The 20868-nt window shown below is 34.6% G+C and overlaps 1 protein-coding gene across 2 annotated transcripts in view; it reads left to right on the plus strand.

Annotated features, from left to right (window-relative positions):
- The window catches only part of LOC121422727 (H(+)/Cl(-) exchange transporter 7-like), a 32479-nt gene extending 11940 nt beyond the window's left edge, over nt 1–20539 (plus strand). For both annotated transcript variants that reach the window (XM_041617902.1, XM_041617903.1), the window contains exons 8-22: nt 744–887; nt 1695–1778; nt 4294–4452; nt 5245–5361; nt 6408–6529; nt 7573–7714; nt 8617–8710; nt 9883–10049; nt 10635–10692; nt 11444–11657; nt 12779–12893; nt 13871–13942; nt 14285–14461; nt 16172–16252; nt 19788–20539. In XM_041617902.1, coding sequence (XP_041473836.1) covers nt 744–887; nt 1695–1778; nt 4294–4452; nt 5245–5361; nt 6408–6529; nt 7573–7714; nt 8617–8710; nt 9883–10049; nt 10635–10692; nt 11444–11657; nt 12779–12893; nt 13871–13942; nt 14285–14461; nt 16172–16252; nt 19788–19883 — 1842 coding nt within the window. In that variant the 3' untranslated portion in view covers nt 19884–20539. The remainder of the gene's footprint in view (nt 1–743; nt 888–1694; nt 1779–4293; nt 4453–5244; nt 5362–6407; nt 6530–7572; nt 7715–8616; nt 8711–9882; nt 10050–10634; nt 10693–11443; nt 11658–12778; nt 12894–13870; nt 13943–14284; nt 14462–16171; nt 16253–19787) is intronic.
- The last annotated feature ends 329 nt before the right edge of the window (nt 20540–20868 follow it).

Raw genomic sequence — 20868 nt, forward strand, 5'->3', positions numbered from 1 at the left:
AGACCACAAATATGTTCCTTCTTTCAAACATTTTTCGCATTAAGAAATATGAAGCATTATACAACAAATACCTCTTTCCCCTTTGTTCAGTTTTCAGCTTACATGATTTGGAAGCAGTTTATTATAAATACAAGTAGCATTCTTTGCACTTTTTTGTCCATACATTATCCAGCCTATACTAATGGTGAATGGTATACATTTTTCATGAACATATTAACAAAGAAAATACAGTAATAATATACATATAACTGACAAGCAAAACATACCAAAAAAAATTGCATTTTCTATTAAAACATCAATTATCAGAAGGTTGCAGGGGTTGCCACTATAAGCTAAGCTTGACTTCGTGGCAACCCCAAGCAATACCATAAGCAGCATCTCCCCAACGTTAAGTACATGTATGCTTTCTTGTAGCAAGTACATTGGTTTACAATAAGTATTATCAGGGGCCTGTTGCATAAAACTTTTTACCTGAGAAAACTCAGGGGTTTTTTTACCTGAGTTTTTGCCCTGTGTTAAAAGTCAATGGCAGAAATCAGACTAACCTTAGTTTTCAGTTTTTACCGTAGTTTTCTCAGGCTGTGGTTCTGCTTTTTTAATAAATTGTTAATTTTATTACAATTCTGTTTTTTCAAGAATATAAATTTTATCATTTCATAAAGTTTTCTTCAATCTATGGTCATTGATAGTGGTCTCCTACCAATACCATCTCTCTTATTTTTGTTGATTATCTTATCTTCCAGCCAATAGCAATGGGTAGTGGTATACCACAAATCAAGTGTTATCTGAATGGTGTGAAGATCCCTCATGTGGTACGCTTCAAGACGTTGGTCTGTAAGGTCACAGGTGTCATATTCGCAGTTGCAGGAGGTCTTACTGTAGGCAAGGTAAGCTTTGAGGATATCAATGGCCCGAATTCACAAAGGTGGTTTTGAAAACCCACAGTTGAATCCATGGTTTATGCAGATTTCCTGTATAAATTAAGCTTATTTTAGCGCGTATCGGGCGCGTGGATGACAAATGTCCAATGCTGATGCGCGATTCTGTCACAGTGCGCAAAATTGACGCCTGTTTCCATGGTTGGATATGCTATTTTATTAATGAGTCCACTGTTTGAAGAGTGGACTCATTAATTCAAAACAGTGGACTTATGAATAAAATATTGTGGATAACCACGTCAATTTGGCGCATTGTGACAAAAGTGCGCATCAGCATTGGACATTTTTTTAAATCGCGGTAAAATAGCGTAATTTATACAGCAAATTTGCATAAACTATGGAATCAACCGTGGGTTTTCAAAACCACCTTCGTGAATTCGGGCCATGGTGTCCAGATAAATTGATAGTTGTTCATGAGACCCATCTCATTATTTGAAAAATTAAATCTGTGCTGAAATGCCTGTAAACTTGAGATTGCCAACACAAATAAGCTGATGTTGGAATGTGTTTTTTTAGTGCTTTGAAAAAAAAAAAATCTGTCAACTGGTAGGAATGTGTTTCTTGTTTTGCTCATTTTTCAGCAGTTAGGCATTTTATATCCAGAATAATTAAGCACATAAATTGTATTCATACTATCAAACACTTGGTTGGTCATGGTATTGGATTTTATTCTCATTTTGAAATAATTACCAGATCTAGAATTCAATGTTTTTAAGACCTTTGCTGCTTATTTCCCAACAATGTTCTAATGAACAGGAAGGTCCTATGATCCATGCCGGAGCTGTTGTGGCTGCAGGAGTATCTCAAGGAAGATCAACAACCTTCAAGAAAGATTTTAAGGTATGGAGATGGGCATCCTTCACAAAGAGTTAAAGTGTGACTGACAGTAATGTATCAGTGCCAACATGCACCTGTGGCCCATTTCACAAAACTTGTTACAATGACAAATTTGCAATAAAAAGCTACTGAAATCATTTAATTTGATTGGCTGATGTTAAACATGTCATAGAAGTTGTGCATGTGTTATTTTAAAGAGAAATGCCAGTAGTTGCAGTAAGCACTGATTTCATGAGAAAGTCTGTAAAACCAGGCTTAATTGTCAGTATATCATCGAGGATCTAGATCTGGTACAGTCACATGAACTGAACTTTGTGAAATCTTGAAATCTACGCTGAAAAATATTCACACTGAAGATCACCAACACAGATAAGCGCACGTGGGACAGTGTATTATTATTGCTTTGAATGTCGTGCCCGACGCTTGACCCGACGCTTGACCCGAATCCTGCGCTTATTTGCTAATTTCTCAGCAATTACACAATTTCTTCCAGAATCCTTTGGCACATATTCTTTTTTTATACAAACAGACACTTTGGTGGTCATTTCATTGGATTCTGTACAAACTCATTTTGATATCGTTACCACAACTAGCATTTACCTTAAACAAGTCTTTATGAAACGAATCCATGGTTTTGAATCTCAATAAATGAGAGGTATTGTGTGTCCCCTGAGTGGGATCGGATCAGCGTGGTGATGTGTTATATACCAAATGCAACTGGGAATGAAACTACGGTTTGGTCAGACTTTCTGTAACTAGAGATACTAGCTAGGGAGCGCTTTATAAGCCATCTCTTTGCTGATTTCTTTCTTGCAAATTTGATTTCATCAAATCATTTACAAATACCATATAAGAGTTGCCTGTGGAAACCACAGACAAAAAGCTCTCTGAGACAGTTCCCTGCTGTCTTAATCAGATTTCCTTTTGCCATCTCCCTTGTAAATACTCCTGGTGGGTGTTTCATAAAGCTGTTCATAAGTTAAGAGCGACTTTAAGAATGACTGGTGATCCTTTCTTGTGGTAAATGGTATATTCATAGGCGATGGTTTAGCGGGTAAGAAAGGATTACCAGTCGTTCTTAAAGTCACTCTTAACTTACGAACAGCTTTATGAAATGGCCCCCTGGAAAAAATACCCTCTTATATTATCAAATATGCCTTCTGTAGGAAGGTGGATAAAGCTTGATTTTACCAACACAAATCTAAATTACCTCTTAATATCCATCATAATATTACTGTGTTGTTCACAAGTTTGATATCCTTTATGATAGTACTATTCATCACATGCATTACACAACTACTGCAGTTATGCTCATCTGCATTTTCAAGCAAGCGCCCCTTGCTCAATACCATTCCTTTGCATTAATATTATAATGTCTATTTGAAACTTGAAAAAAATGTTAAAGGAACATCAAGGAAGCTCATCAGACTTCCAAAGGATTTCAAGGTTTGACAAAGTGATCAGATGAAAAACATTTAAAGATGATTTTTATGTGGTAGAAACTTTGGATCATCTTAGCCTCTATTTCTGTAGTATCACTTCTGTATCGCTTGATTTTTATTTTTTATTCTTATTGAAAATTTAAACAAAGATTTAAGTACTGGTACTAAGGGTGATTGTTATAAAAATACAAAGCTTTTAAAAAAATTTCAGGTATGGTGAAAAGGAATGATATGATGTACTTCAAAAATACTTCTCACGTACTTCACAAGACATCTTGAAATAGTATCACCTACGCAATAACAAAAATATTGGCTGTCTGTGCCAATGTAATTGTTGGTAGATTGTTCTAAGGGGTATGGTAGCAAGACACTCAGAAGGTATTACACAAGTAGACTAGTGAAAGTTTTAAATCACTTGTTGAAAGGACCAATCTTCATTCATTTAAAATGAATGATTTTAAGGACACCTTAGATAATATAGTTCTAATTCATTATTTTGTGATGTTACATATGATTTGTAAAGTTACAAGTGAAGGAGATTGGAATATGGAGAGCCAAATTTAATTCTTAATAGTTAAATATGAATATCAAGTGCTGGATGAGGCACCAATTGATTAATCCTGGTCAAATTTGGTACAAAATTTACATGTGCTTTACATTAAAATAATTATTTCAAATTTAGTCTATTTAGATCATCCTCACCTTCAGCAGCTTGTTTTAAGTGATTGAGAATAACATTGAATATGCCAGTTGCTTTTAAAGTCAAATATAACTGTATGATTTGATGAAACACCTATCCACCAGGACCATATACCAATAATTACCATTGAATGTTGTGACATAGAAAATCATGCCATGATTTCTCTTCTTTTGGAAACATAATGAAGGAAAATACTACCCTTTTTACAATTGAATTTAACTTTATTTTTCATGATGATTAGTTTTTTTCTCTTTCACTATTTTCATGTTTGGTAAACTTTACCAATTGTTACTAATGTGGTGTATTTTAAAAGCACACTTTGGGTATGAAATCTTTTATTGATATGAATGATTTCTCTTATCCTCTGACATTGTAGCTATTCCAGTACTTTCGTTCTGATCATGAGAAAAGAGACTTTGTGTCTGGGGGAGCTGCGGCAGGTGTAGCAGCTGCCTTTGGAGCACCTGTAGGGGGCGTCCTATTTAGCTTGGAAGAAGGAGCTAGTTTTTGGAACCAATCTTTAACATGGAGAATAGTAAGTATTCTCTTCTGTGAGAGCATTTTGTATTAATCAATTTCTTTGATAAATCACCCATATCATAGCCTATGGCCTGAACATTGGCGACAGAAGTCCAAAAAATTAGAGGGGGTCTACCTGAAATTTTATGATGGACACATGTAAAAAAAATTGACAAGCAAAAAAAAGGAAAAAAAAGGTCATCAACCTAAGTTTTAGGGGGGACAAGAGGCATTTTAAGGGGGGAGGGTCCACCAGAATTTAGGGGGGCAGGAAACAAAATTGACAAGCAAAAAAAAAAAAAAGTTATCAACTCAAACTTTAGGGGACCACTTCCGCCGCCTATGGGCCTGAATATGAATAATTACTTTTGAAATGTATTTAATCTAAGTCATTTAGTCAAGTTGGAACAAGCACTATTAGAAGGAACGACCAGAAGTCTCGACAGGCTTGCCTTCTTCTTTCGTATTCTGATGATGATGAAATAAATTGAATTAAGAATTTCTATTATTTCTTACATATATAAATTGTAAGTAAAACAAAATGTGCCATTAAATCTTTATCAAAGGTGTCTTCAAAACGTGTGTTCAAGTCTTTCAGTATTTTGCACTTTCATTTTTCTATTTTTTTTCCTCTCGCTCTCCTACACTCCTCAACTCCACTCACTCTTTTTATATCTTTCTCTATTTTATCCCATCCTTGCTTCACTCACCCTTCATTCTCCCCTTTTCTGTATGAAAGACAATAGATTCAATACAATTTGCATCATACAAATAATTCAAGATAACCTTAATCTGTCTTTCTTGACAGTTCTTTTGTTCAATGATGAGCACATTCAGTCTCAATATCATAATGAGTGCTGTTAACGGGGATGCACTGAGTCTCTCCAGCCCAGGTCTCATCAACTTTGGAGAATTTACAGTCCCGGTAAGATTTCTCCTAGCCATAAAAACTATCATAATAATAACTTTTCTTTAAAGGCATAGCCTATCAATGATTTGACTTGTAAAAATCTGAGCTCTAAGGTTCTACTTTTCACATGTGTGTGATATGTTACAGAATTGAAACCCAGAAAAAATCACGTCTGAAAATCAATTGAGTGCTTTAAAAAAGTGAAAAATAAAGTAACAAGAAACACAATCTTAATTTCATCACATACACTTTGTGTGTTCTTTTGATGATTCAAATATGCAGAATTATAAAATTGTGGTTTTCATTGTACTTTAATCACTTTTCAGTCTCAATAATAGCTGTTTTCAGGTTTTTTTTTTTTAGTTCTAATACATGTACTCATATACATATGTCACTTTGGTTTGAGAATTTTTCATATCTGCTGTTTGCAAAGCTAGCCAATGCCTGTAAGTTCCTAGACTCCAGAAAAAAGTGACCACATTTTGTGGTTTGATTCTTGTCTATACAGAATGCTAAAGAGTTATACATAACACATGAGTGTGGCTTCAGCAGTTGACTTAGGTTGGCAATCTGCTAAGCTTCAGGCTCTGTTCAATTCAATTCAGTATTTATTTCCAAATTCATTAAAAAGAACACGATGAAAACAAAATTATATATACACAAAGAAAATGTAAATATCAACAAAAGCAATGGTATCAACAGAACATAACCATAGCTAAGCTCCCTATCTTAAAATTAAATGGGAATGTATCTGCCAGTCCTTCCATCTGCTGTACTAAGATCTATTTCGCTGATGTGAAAAAAAAAAATGGATAGGCGAAAAAGTGGAAATTAGAACGTAGAGTAATTTTTCTTGAATGTAGTCCTGAAAAGGACTGTAAATCAGAAGAGATTGATGAGTTGAAGCAGCTTGAGTAGTAGGATGGATGAGGAGGTGCTGGCTTGAGTCGGCGAGAAGAGATGATGAGTAGAAGCAGTAGAGAGACTTGACGTTTTGGGCAGGTTGACTGTCCGTCTTCAGAAGTCAAACAACATCTAAGATCTATTTGTTTATGTTTTAGCATGACAAGGTAGCTTACCAAGCCTGGGAGATACCCATCTTCATGGTGATGGGTCTTATAGGGGGACTTCTAGGGGCACTCTTCAATGCTATCAACTATCGTCTAACCATCTTCAGAATGAAGTAAGTTACTCCTTTATCAATATTTCTTTTTCACTCTGCCTTTATTGGTGTACAAAAAAGATTTGTATATAGTGACATTTATACATGAAAAAATACAGCCTTGAATATTCATGTTCAAATGTTTATCAGCTTTATTGTTTTAATGTGTACGTAGGCAATTCCATGTAACATACAAGACAATTCAGACAGTTTCAAAGCAACACGCTTAAATTGTCAGGATTTAACCACCTATTTCTGAGTTTACCAGACACGTTTAACATTTTTAAAAGTACAATACACAATATTTTTATGCAACAGGTAGGACAATGTGTTATGTCCGTTAAGCAAAACTCAGCATGAACTATTTAAATACTGTAAAGTTTAAAGCGGGCTGCTTTGAAACTGAATGCCATTCCCACAACCTGGCATTGCCTTCAAGTGAAATGTAGCAACGTTTAAAAATTGAAATTACATAAGCTACCAGTGTTGTGTCCAAGGCCGGCTTGTCCGAGGCCAAGGTCGGATCACCGGAGGACAGGGACAAGGCCGGAAGGGTCAAGGCCAGACTAAGGCCGAACATTTGACAGTACTACTAGCAAGCGCATGTGCATTGCAAAGTGGAATCTCTGTCACGTCTTTGTTATGAATTGGCTTTGACATCAAGAACAAAAAGAAGGGCATACTCATACAGGTGGATGGGCACACTTGACAGTTGACTCTTCCCCCCCCCCCTCTCTCTCTCTATTAGTTTCAATAATATTTTAGAGAAACTGACAACTTTTGGAATTTGCACACCCTAAAATTCTCCCGGCCTCGACCGGCCTGTAACCGAAGATTAACCTCCCTCCTCGAAAACGAGGCAGAGGACAATTTTGCGGCCTTGAGGCCAAGCCCGGCCTCAAGACCCACAACACTGTACGCTGCATATATGGAACAAAACTTATATATACTTAATTGTATATTTACTGGTTTAACCGCACATTAAATTAATGAATTAGTTACTTGAGTTAGATTTTGCCTCTGAAAAAATATATATTTCATATAATATCATGTTCTTCATGTAGGTACCTGTATTACCCATGGTCCCAGGTATTAGAAGCTATGTTAGTAGCTGCTGTGACTGTAACTGTTTGCTTCTTGGTGATCTATATCAGTTCTGGTTCTGACTGCAGACCTTTAGATGACACCATTCAGTTCCCGCTACAGGTATATAGTGATTTAGTTTTGGTGTGTATATTTTTTGTTATATCTTACATACAGTGTAGATTCAATCCTGTATATTGATTCTTTCAAATACTATCATGTGACCAAATATATTTTGACAATGATATTGCATGACATAATCGTCGCGCAGACACTAATTTGCGTTCCGCTGAACTCAGTGGCTTTGTCAGAAGTAGGTCATGTAATGCAAGTAACCAGAGTAAGCTATTAAGCGCATGGATTTTGATTCTAATTTTTACAGGATATGAAACAAATACATCAGGCATTTCCTTTGAAAGCTTAGTGGAAAAATAGTAACTTCCAGACCAACCTCGGATAGAACAATTCCACTATACTTTCGCAAATCCTGATGTATTTGTATATTATATCCCTCATATTATGAATTTTGTTGCTTTAAGATTATGTAGGTTATGGAAAAGTTTTACTGTAAAATCTGAGAGTGGGAAAGATGGTCAATTCATTATTCCCTTTCTCTTAAGCCTAGCACACATTATTCACTGTGATCTGAATTTCAAAGAATTTATATTAACATTTGAGATGACATTTCATCCAATAAAATCTTAGTTATCAGAGTTTACAATAGTGGTAAGGACTAATGAAATAAAAATTCAGTCAAGTTCAAGCCTCCCCTTAGAAATAAAATCAAATTCAGTTTCTAATTGTAAAGACGTCATCATTGGCTGCGACTTGAAGCAGATTTGTAATTTACTCCCACCACATAGCTAGCCGCAAAGCAAACTTATGATTTATTATTCCAAACATAATACCGAACTTCGAATTAATTAATTTTACTTCTTGGAACCTTCATATTTAATGCAAAATACGATTTATTACAAAATCATGTCACATGTTTATGTTTTTATGTGTTTGTGTTTTATTTTCAGTTGTTCTGTGGGGATGGAGAATACAGTGCCTCTAGTACTCTCTTCTTTAACACTCCAGAAGAATCAGTCAAACTTCTCTTCCATAAAGAGCCAGGTATTTGACAAATCCTGCTTTCTGATTGGTTTAAAGTATTAATCATGTCATCAATTGTAGTTCTATCTATTGGCCACCAGAAAGGTAAATCTTCTGAACTCGTATATTCTCTTTGCCATTTTTCACCACTTTAGATGATGAAGAAGGCTATTCTATGCATCATTTTTGAATAGGTTGTGATCATATGAGTTTCAAATGTGATGGTAAATTGATCTCTTTTAAAAAATGATTGTTAGCATCACATGTTACAACCCATTCGTAAATCAGAGATTTTAACCATGGTTTAAGTTACAGAATACAGGACAGAACTTTCCGCTGCTCTCTCATATCACAAGTGGTTCATCTGAGAGCCACAGTGTGGATAAATGAGAGTGCATTGCACTGTTTCTAATAAAGAAGTGAATTAAATGAGTGAAATAATTATACTCTTGCTTGAAGAAAACTTTAATGCGCTCTCTTTAAACATTTGTGCACACTGCTTCTATTATTAATCTATTCTTGAATGTATATGAATCTTTTTCTAATCTGACTTTAAGTCCTCTCACTTCTAAAATTAATCATTTCTGATAGAGTAATCACTTTTTGGTTTACAGGTGATATTTATTGATATTACATAGGCTATGTAGATTCGAATCAGTGATAGGTCAATACGCCATCACGTGACCATAGCTGCGAGGATCGCATTTGTTATATTCTACATTTTGACGTCACCTCAGGGAATATACTGCATAGTATTTTCAATTGCGGCGTTATATCCACTAAAGTGACGTCACTCGCTGCATACAAGTTGCGCAACAAGATAGGTTTTTTGATGTACGCGCTAGTGTTAACGCGTCGATTGCATGAAGAACGCGCTTGATGTATTTTTTTAAAAAATCTATTATGACGTAGACGGATCAGAGCTGTAGCAAGAATTTCGCTCTTGAACCAGATGATGAATGCAATTTCTGATGGCGAATCCACATATACTATATAATATAACAGATATTGCCTGGTCTATCGTTTTAATAAATAACATTTCAACTCCCCTCAGAAGCTATATTTTTCCCTCGGGATAATATTTTCCCTTGGGAAAAATATAACTCCATCGGGGAAAGGAAATGTTTTATTCAAACTCTAGGTAGGCATTATCTGTATAATATACTGGTACGTTTCTTTATTATATGTTTCAGGTTCATATGATTTGCCTATTCTATCTATATTTATCCTGACGTATTTCATCCTTGCCTGCTGGACGTATGGTTTGAGTGTACCTAGTGGTTTATTCATTCCATCATTATTAGTAGGAGCAGCTTGGGGGCGTATGTGTGGCATACTTATCAATATGATGCCAGGAGCGGTAAGGTCACTCTATACCCCTACAATTTTATTTTTAATTTCTATATGGTACATCCTACAATGTGCATGTAGATATATGTATATTTACTGGTTATGGAACCTACATTTAAATTTTTTTTTGTAATGCATTAAAATGCATTATGCTTAACAAGATAAAGTTACGAATATCACACATTCTTTTCAAAACCTAGCTTTATTAGGTTACATTGTATTCATAATTTTTGCAATGATATACTTGTAAATGTTTGGTGATTGAACATTTTAAATTTACTTTGCTATTTTTTTCATGGATATTGATCCAGTTTGAAATCTTGTACATCTTATGAGATAGTTTCAAACATTATTCAGGGCCCTGGGACACAAAAGTTTGCAATGGAATCATAAAATTGCAACAGACGATCAATATCTTGCACTTCGTAAACCTTTCTTGTATGAGGTCAAGATGCCTTAATCAATACAATCAATTTTAAAATATGATCTTTCCCCCTTTTGTCATTTGTACTCTTTCAACATATTCAAAGATGTTACAAGAATTTGCTTACCCGTTTAATGTCATGGTGTATTTTTTATGTATGTTTTTTAATAGACCAAGTACGTATCTGCGCCTGGCATCTATGCATTGATAGGGGCAGCCGCACAGCTTGGTAAATATATATTCCCAGTTTCATCAACAGCTTTTTTGTATAAACTTGTATTTTGTTCTATTGGTGGCAGCACCAATAAGGCTTTTCTGCCTTCTAAGCTGTCTCCTCATTTGATGAATTATTTCTATTTCCTGTATATTCCAATATGTTTGTAAATGCATATGAATGAATGAACAGTTGAAGCACGTAAAGTTGTGTAGTCTGAATGCCATGAAATGATAATTAACCTTTGAGCAATATGGCAATAATGTGATGGCAGATAATGTAATTTAAATGAGTATGATCTATGCAATGTCTTGATAGTTTGAATAGAGCCTCATAATACAAGTTCAGATTGATTGTATAATGAAGTCATGACAATGTAAACATTCAAATGAGTACATTTAAGTATTGAGGTGGAGCGTCGTGGCCCATTGGATTAGTCTTCTGACTTTGAAACAGAGGGTTATGGCATAATTTCCTTCAGCAAGAAATTTATCCACATTGTGCTGCATTCAACCCAGGTCAGGTGAATGGGTTCTCGGCAGGATTAATTCCTTGAATGCATGAGCGCTGAAAAGAAGCTCGAGCTAAAGCCGGGGTAATAATAACAATAATATCGCACCTCAGAATAGAAAATTTCTAGATAGATGGTGCTATATAAATGCCTGTTATTGTTATTATTATTACATATATATGAATTAATTCCCCTTACTATCTCATTAAAGAATAATTTCCCCATAATTCAGCAATATTGATTTCTTGTTATCAGGTGGTGTTGTGCGTATGACAATCAGTTTAACAGTCATCCTAATGGAAGCCACCGGTAATATCTCCTATGCCTTGCCTATCATGGTGGTTCTAATGATAGCTAAGTGGATCGGTGATATCTTCAATCACGGTCTCTATGACATCCACATCCAGGTCCAAAGCATTCCATTGTTACCATGGGAACCACCTCCATTGGGATCAACTATCCGTGCCACGTAAGCAAAATACTGAGATTTAAAATCAAATTATTTAGGACATGACACTTACTATTTTGTAGTTCCTACTTATAAATTGAGCATTCTCCAAGAAATGGAAGCTGTCAGTTTGATCTTAATTTCTCTAATCATGTGATCCATTGTTTTTTGCTTATTTTTGGTGGTTAAAAGATATCATATTTGAAAGTGATTCTTGAAGAAGTAGGTGATTTTTTATAATAGCATCATTTCACTCAAATGCCAAATTTCACTCCCACACTGCTGTAGCCTGTAATCTAGGCAGCGGCTGAAGCTAATGTCTTTGCTGTTACGAGTCTGATGCTGATATGCGGAATGTAAGTGATATCTTATTATAAGGCAAGACTACATCTGCAGTCACTGCCTGTGCCCTCCTGTATTGCTTTAGTGTTTTTGGCAGTGTAGTCAAGAAAAAGAAAACACTAACTTAAGCAACATGAGAGGGTATAGGCACTTGTTGCTTCGCATCCATACCCATAGCTTACATTTGGCATAACTGCAAAGATATAGCTGCCTAGGTTGTAGGCTATTATTACCTATACAAGGCTCTTTAGCAGGTAAATAAATGTCATATTTTGCATGCTACATTCAATCCGAGACCAACGGGGTAAACATTTGCCATGTTGCCCTCCCAAGGCTTTACCCATAGGAATCCTGTACAAAAACAGAGGGCAACATTGGTCATACTTCTGCTAGTGCGCTTGCACAGTAGGAGCCGATTTTGATCGCTAATTTTTACGATTTTTACGTGTTCAGTTTATGTGCGCGACTGCAAGGTAACAATTTACGTCACAATTTCTTGGCAAGGATTACTTCGCTAAGTTTGTGAATAACCTGAAATCAGAAGATGAATTGTTCCAAATACTAGATTAGATTACACGTATAGTCTTTGACTGACTCTTTTTTGGGGAAACATCAAATATATTTCCCTTAAAAAAACTATATTGCCCTCGTCTAAAGACTAAATATGATTCTGTTGCGGATGACATATTTGATGTTCCCTTCAAGGCCAGTCAATATTATATAAATACTACACCACTGATCTAGCACAACTTTTACACACCATTCCTTTCATCTTCAAAACACATCCTTCTTTCTTACAGAGAAGTAATGAGTGACCATGTCATTACATTCAACACAGTAGAGAGGGTCTCTCATATCTTTGAAGTTTTGAAAGATTCCAGTCACAATCATAATGGCTTCCCTGTGGTTGATCCAGTAAGTAATTAAAGGTGATCCAAATATATTGGACATTTCTTCGTTCATGTCATTTGCTTGTCAGCATAATCAGTGGTTTCCGGGCTGTTAAAGAGAAATGCCAGTAGCTGCAGTAAACACTGATTTCATGAGAAAGTCTGTAAAACCAGGCTGAATTGTCAGTATATCATCGAGCATCCAGATCTGATACAGTTACATAAACTGAACTTTGTGAACTCTTGAAATCTCCGCTGAAAAGTGTTCACGCTCAAGATCACCAACACAGAAAAGCGCACGTGGGACAGTGTATTATTATTGCTTTGAATGTCGTGCCCGACGCTTGACCCAAGTCCTGTGCTTATTTGCTAATTTCTCAGCAATTACACAAATTCTTCCAGAATCCTTTGGCACATATTTCTTATTTATACAAACAGACACTTTATTGGTCATTTCATTGGATTCTGTACGAACTCATTTTGATATTGTTACAAAAAGTGACATTTACCTTTAAGTGGCATGAGAGGCTCTTTAGTTGATACTATAAGAAATACTCTTAACTCCTTATTTGTTTTTAAAAGCAAATGGATGTAGGACATTGCTGTAGAAAAACATTAATATAATCTATTGTGGTCATTTTAACCCATGTTGCATTTTGTCTTTTTTCGTTTTTTTTTTATTTATTACATGGTGAATTTGAACTCACCTCTTTTGATTTATTGTATAAATTTTTTTATAGATTGACATTCATATGATTTATTATTATTTCAAATCCTGTTGAGTTTTGTTTGTTTTTTTCTTTTTACATTGAGAATTTGCAATCACACCTTTTAAGTCAATTTTTTAAGTATACTTGGATTTAGATGTGAAAACAATTCAATAAATGAAAAAAAACAATATGATTTGTTATGGTTATTTTAACGCATGTTGATTATTTTTCTTTTTTTTTCTTCAAACATGACGATGTTGACAAGTTATCTCTCTCTCACATTTCATATCAGGATGGCGAAACACATAGGACTTTCAGGGGCCTAATATTAAGAAGCCAGCTAATTGTACTTCTAAAAGAAAAGGTAAGAATTCACTTAAATATTCCTATGTATCTATGCTTTAAACATTTTAAGAATAGCAAGCTTGCTCAAGGAGTGTATGTAAAAGAAATGCAGTTACCATTATTAATATTTCACTATAGAAATTCAAATGATAAGAATGGTCATCGTAAACATCATATAGTCCTTATTTGTGGGGTCGGGTATTTTATTTCCGTTAGGCCTAAAAAAATGTTTGTTTGCCATATTAAACAGAGGATAAACTTTGAATCAGTTGGTTATTGATTCATTTTTGGAGATCGAGGGTCTGTCAGGCAGATGATACTAGGATGCTTTACTGAGCCATTGCTTCATTTCTTCTTACAGGCATTCAGTTCATGGCCTTCCTGTCAAGATCCACGAGTGCTTCTCCAGATTGAAGACTTCCGGGATGCTTATCCACGCTTTCCTGACATCAGAGATATCAATATCTCCGAGCTTGAAGGAGATTGTACTGTAGACCTGAGACCATTCATGAATCCATCTCCTTATACTGTTCGTAAGGTAAGACACTGTAGAAGCTCATTCTTATCTTACTTTTGTATTGTGCATGATATATCAGAATGATGTCTCTATGCTTTTTGGGGATATATGTAAGCCCACTAATCAGATTCTTGCATCATCCAATGAATGAACTTACTCCACTCCCTGTAGAGCTTTCCAGCAAGCATTTCCAAACTCAAGTCATTCATAGTGTCATGTAATTTAAATTATATATATCACTGTCCGGACCTATTATACTTTATATAACATGTATCCTTATAAACACAGAAAAAGTTTGTATTCTGATTGTTGGATATTTTCTGTGATAAATTACCAAACTTATCTTAACCTTATATAGCCATGGGGTGGAGGGCTGTTTAGCCCCTACAAGTTTTTTTTACTAAACCCCTCAAAAAAAGTTTGGAAATCTGAGTTTGGCCGTTAATTTCTCCCAATTCCCAATTTAACACAATGCATATTTGACATCATTCAAAAGATAATTTAATTTTCTTTAAAATGATACCATGCTTGTTATGATCATGCCATCACGAAAAGAGTAGGATTCAAAAGTGTTGGATGAGGTCTGAAATGAAAAGCTGCAAAACGAGCAAAAAAGTTTGGAAATCTGACTTTGGCCATTAATTTCTCCCAACTCCCAATTTTACACAACGCATATTTTATATCATTCAAAAGATCATTTGATTTCCTTTAAAATGATACTATGCTTTTTAAGATCATGCCATTACGAAAAGAGCAGGATTGAAAAGTTTGGGATGAGGTCTGAACTGAAAAGCTGCAAAACAAGCAGAAATAGTCCTGACGGGTCAATACAGAACATGATTCTTTTGTCTGTGTCAATACAGATGAAAATCCATTCAAATCAAGCCCCTGCTTCTGTAGTGATGGTTCTGTGAGATAACATGGTTTGAGTCGTGGTTTGAAGTACCTGTTATGTGTTTGCTTGTGCAGAGGTGTGTTTGAGTCCATGTTAATGTTGATGTTAAGGTGCATGAGAATAATTAAAAGAAACCGCTGAGAAACTCACTCATCACCACTGATAAAAGAACAGTGACATTCAATATTGTGTCATTTTTGCAACTTTTGAATGTTGAACTTGCCCCACATGTCAAGGCACTACACCTCCATTTGAACCCTAATCACATCATGTAGGGTATCATTTTAAAGAAAATTAAATGATCTGTTCATTGATATTGATTACACATTGATATTTACTAAAACCGATGTAAAATTATCGATCAAAGTCGAGCAAAACCGCTCAGAAACTCACTCATCACCATGGAAATAAGAACAGTGATTTTCAATATTGTGTCATTTTGCAGCTTTTGAATTTTGACCTCGCTCTGCATTTCAAGGCACTGCACATCCATGTGAACCATAATCATATCATGTAGGGTATCATTTTAATGAAAATGAAATGTTCTATTCATTGATATCAATTACGCATTGACATTTACTAAAATTGAGGAGGGATTATCGATCAAAGTAAGATTTCCAAACTTTTTTTGAGGAGTTTATATATCCATAATGTGAGGAGCTACCGTTTCGACTTTTTTTTGTTGCCTCATATATTTACTGTTAACACAATAATGCTGCAGGGATTTGATGCGGATGGGGTAGTTGCTCTGGTAGAAAAATACCCTTGTATGCCTTCCTTTTTATTATTGTTGTAAACAATTCTTTCTTTTTTTTCCTTTTTTTAATCACTTGCAGGACACATCTTTGCCAAGGATATTCCGTTTATTCAGAGCTCTGGGCCTAAGGCATGTCGTTGTCACAGATGATTCTAATAGGGTATGAATACATCTATTTATTATATTTCATTCAAGTTTCAAGTTCTTTTTTCATTTTCCATAAAAGCATATGAATACAATGATGCTAGTAAGGTTTTTAAATGACATCAAAACAAGTCAATACATATTACCAGAGAAGCATTTCATCAACAATTTTTGTCTGACATGATGCCAGATCTGATATATTTCCTTGATTTTTAAGTGGCCTCTTGGATGAAGTCAACTTTGTTGGATGAAATGTCAGGCAAATCCTTTCAGGGAATGCTCTCCTGTTAACCAAGAAGCATAACCAAGTAAAGGAAGTACTTAAAGACATTGGTTAATATTGCAGAGGTCATTAGAAGAAATTCCGAGCTTTGACAATATGTTGTATGTAACCCTTTGTGTGTTGTATTGTTGCAGCTCACAGTGAACTCTTTTTTTAAGTGGTAATACTCAATGGTATTTGATAGCTCTTATCTGAACATTTTGATGGGAAATGTTGGGTAGTACCTGGTAAGTGTTTTATGGGCTTTCTTGTAACGTAGTTGTATTAAATCAATGCAAATTATTTTCTAAAAAATTTTTTTTCACCTTTCCAACTAAACTTTGGCCCTTTTATATTGATTCTTATGTCAGTGCCATGATATGTTTGTATTCATAACAAAATCCTGATAATCAGGCATTAATTGCTTATACTTTTACTATCGTGATAAGGAAAAGAGAGTCCACCTGGTCAAATTATCTCTGACAAAAGCACCTCTTTCAAATAGGTACCATGCGTCATTACTTGTAACAGTGAACCTGACTGTATTGTTTATGAGGAGGGTTTTATTTAATAACCATCATAATGCAATTGTATAGACCTAGTTCATAAAACTTGGACATAAGAGTAATCAAGTATCACTGAGTATCTTGTGCGAGTTTCAGGTCACATGACCAAAGTCAAATGTCATTTAAGGTCAATGAACTTTGGCCATGTTTGAGGTAATTATTGAATTGCTGTCAGAACTTTCAAAGTTAATGGATAAAATTTATGAAATGTGGACATAGGGATGATCAAGTATCACTGACAAGTCTCGGGTGACATGATCAAGGTCAAATGTCATTTAGGGTCAATGAATGTAGTATTGTATCATTATATGAATGGTGTTTTCTGTGAATGATTATTTTATAGTAGTTTTCAAAGTCAGCACTGCTACTATATTGAATCGCGTAATGATTGATTGATTGATTGATTATTTTATTTCCATGCAACAATTGAACATACAACATAAAACGAATTAACAATATTTAAATATCAGAACAATCATTACATGGGAGGGGACAGTCATAAGCACAGAGGCTTGAAAAGGACACCCCTCAAGAAATGACTATACGGCCCTGAATGCGTCTTTTTTTAAAATAAAAATAAAATAACATTTACATTCTCCATATACGCAGCAGGGCCAAAATGAAAAACATCAAGCATGCCACAAAGATATAAAAATAAATAATGTTACATAAATTATAATGATGATATGTCAGCCGTGTATCGAAAGATAGTAATTTATTTATTTTTTGTAAGTATTAAACAAAAAAAAAAACAATGACTTAGATCGAATAGCTGTTAATAATAAAATGTTTGAAATCGAACTTAAATTTATTCAATGTAGAAGCGTAACGTATTGTTATGGGTATATTATTCCAGGTATCAGGACCAGTATGTCTTATTGACCTATGAGCTAAAGCGGTTATTGGGTTTAATAAATGAACATTTGTTGAAGTTCTCGTAGGATAATTATGAATGAAAGAATTTAAAACGAACATATGATTAAACGTGGTTGGTAATTGACGACAGTAAAATCGATACATAAACAAAGCAATTTGAAATATATGTATGTCATCCATTTTCAAAGTTTTAAAACGATTAAAGAGGGGATCAGTATTTTCATAATAACCAACACCAGCACATAAACGAACAGCTTTCTTTTGCAATAAGAAGATGTGATGATTTTAATGCAGGTTAAATTCTTTTCGGTTAACTTGCTTAGGAGCCATAGCAAAATTAAGTCCTAATGAAAGGACCTGATGTTCATTCTCAGACAAATGACGTTGACTAAGGTTGACAACAGTTTTTCTAGGATGCAAGTTGTGTGTAGGCTGTAATTCTTTTCGGTTAACTTGCTTAGGAGCCATAGCAAAATTAAGTCCTAATGAAAGGACCTGATGTTCATTCTCAGACAACTGACGTTGACTAAGGTTGACAACAGTTTTGCTAGGATGCAAGTTGTGTCTAGGCTGTAATGCAGGTGAGACTGCCAGAGGCGCTCCACTTGTTATGTTTTTTAAGCAATGAAGAGTAATTTTAAATAATAATGGTTACATTTATATAGTGCTTGTTCATTCTGTTTCTAAGCACTTTACATTGCAATTATTATTACCCTGGTCATCGGATCCTGACATGCGCATGCCTGCATACAGTGTATGCACTTTCTCTACTCCCTGGGGAGCATTCCAACATGAGTTCCAAGACTCAATAGTACTTAATTGCTAGGCATACTCATATAACATTTTAAGAGGCAGTTTGTCAGGGCTTAAATTTTACAACATATTAAAAGACTCTGGTAATAATTGGGGCTTACAGCTTGGATTTTTAAAAGCCAAATCAATGCAAACCAATACTTTTACTGAATACCCAACTAGTACTAATTTTCAGTGTTTAGTACAAATAAATGAGAAGAATGGTGGTCTCTTGCAAAGTACTGATTTCTTAAGTTCCCATTTTATGTGTTGTCCTATGGTTGTTTGTTTTTCAGTTTTTAATAATACTGAAATGTTCTTGTTCAGGTCGGCAGCTCTACTCTTAATGCAAATATTGAATTTAACAGAATTAAAGTGATTACTTGTAATGTCTTAATATTGATTACAATGGACAACTGTTGAATTTAAGTCAGAATATCTTATTAATATCCATTATAATGGAATATTAGATTTGAATTGATCATAGCAGCCTATAACTATCAGGGAAATTTTGAAAAGATAATCAATTGAAAGTAGATAACATGGGAAATTGTGTTTTTGTATCAGTTGGCCCTATATTGAGTAAAACTGTGAAGAGAATTCTTTATGTAATTGTGTATGCCAGGCGTCTAGTATTATTTCATAATCATTCAAGTAGGTAAATTAAATTCATTTTTCTCTTGCATATAACAAGCTATGAACCTCGCTCTTCAGTTTTTCCCTTTGTTTAAATTAGTATTTTATCTGCTGTGTATTATTACTCTTGTTCCCTTCTATTTTGTGCCCACCCTTCCTCATCTAGCTCATCCCCTATCAATTTAAACTTCTTTTCCCTCTTCTTTATACCCCGATCATCTTTTCCTTAATCTGCCAGGTCACCCAATGTGTTTGTTGTTTTATTTGTGAATAGTACATTTATCATGTTGGATTTGCTATATCATTTTATCATTGTCATACTTTGTAAATCCAATGCAATTCAGCCCAATCGGTTGCAGTATGTGGATATTTCGATAAAACTTTAAACCTTACGGCGTATTTCATTCTCGTGCACCCAGGTTGTTGGCATGGTAACAAGGAAAGATCTGGCGAAGTATCGATACTGGAGCCATAAAGGCACGTGTGGCATTGAAGAGCTTCACATAGCAAGGTGAGAAGAAACATACTGTCTAGATCCTGCAGTACATGTAAGGTGACACCATGCTGCAGGTCTTGCCAAAGCCATCAAACTCTCCTGATGCTGACTATGTAATATTGTCTTCAGTCTTGTTAGTAAATGTCTGCTGTGATGACAAGATGTCTGGGTTAGACTGGTTATGTACCACTTTATTTTGTCGTAGTAAATCTAAAGACTGTGTTTTTTTTCAAGTTTGAATTCATCGTCAGGTAAAGGAAAGGGAATTTCATAAATCTCCTGATAATGAAGTATGAGAGATTTGATCTGTAATATTGTATATAAGTAGAATTTCCAATGTGTCAAATTTTGAGAAATCTGAAACAATTTTTCCAGATTTTACATTACTCCATTATGTCTGTAAATATGTATGTACAATTATATGCAGTATTATAATTCTACCCACATTGTTGATTATCCAACATATTTTGACTTTTGTCCAACAGCTGCTATATGAACTATGCTGCATCATTTTTGATGATATAACATTTTCTGATTAAACTTTTTTTTGGGTGCATTATTAGAACATACTGGATAGTAGTGTACATCAATACTTTTATTTATCAAAGGTCAAGTCCACCCCCGACAAAAAGTTGATTTGAATAAATATTGAAAAAATCAAATGAGCATAACACTGAAAATTTCATCAGAATCAAATGTAAAATAAGAAAGTTTTAATATTTTGAATTTTACTTATTTTCATGAACAGTTATATGCAAACAATGTCACACACTCTTCATTTTTGTATATTACATGAAATATAAGATATTTCAGTTTTTGCAAATTTGACATAACAAAGCTCTTTATTGAATCACAATATATTAATTTTACAGGACTCAAAACTTATTTCACATTATTATCAGGCAAAAGTTAAGATAATTCATTTATCACACAATAAAATACACAAGAAATATTGAGTGGGTGATGTCATTGGCACCCTCATTTGCATATTGACCAGGAGGTGT

This window comes from Lytechinus variegatus, chromosome 10, assembly GCF_018143015.1.
Source record: "Lytechinus variegatus isolate NC3 chromosome 10, Lvar_3.0, whole genome shotgun sequence".
NCBI lineage: Eukaryota > Metazoa > Echinodermata > Echinoidea > Temnopleuroida > Toxopneustidae > Lytechinus > Lytechinus variegatus.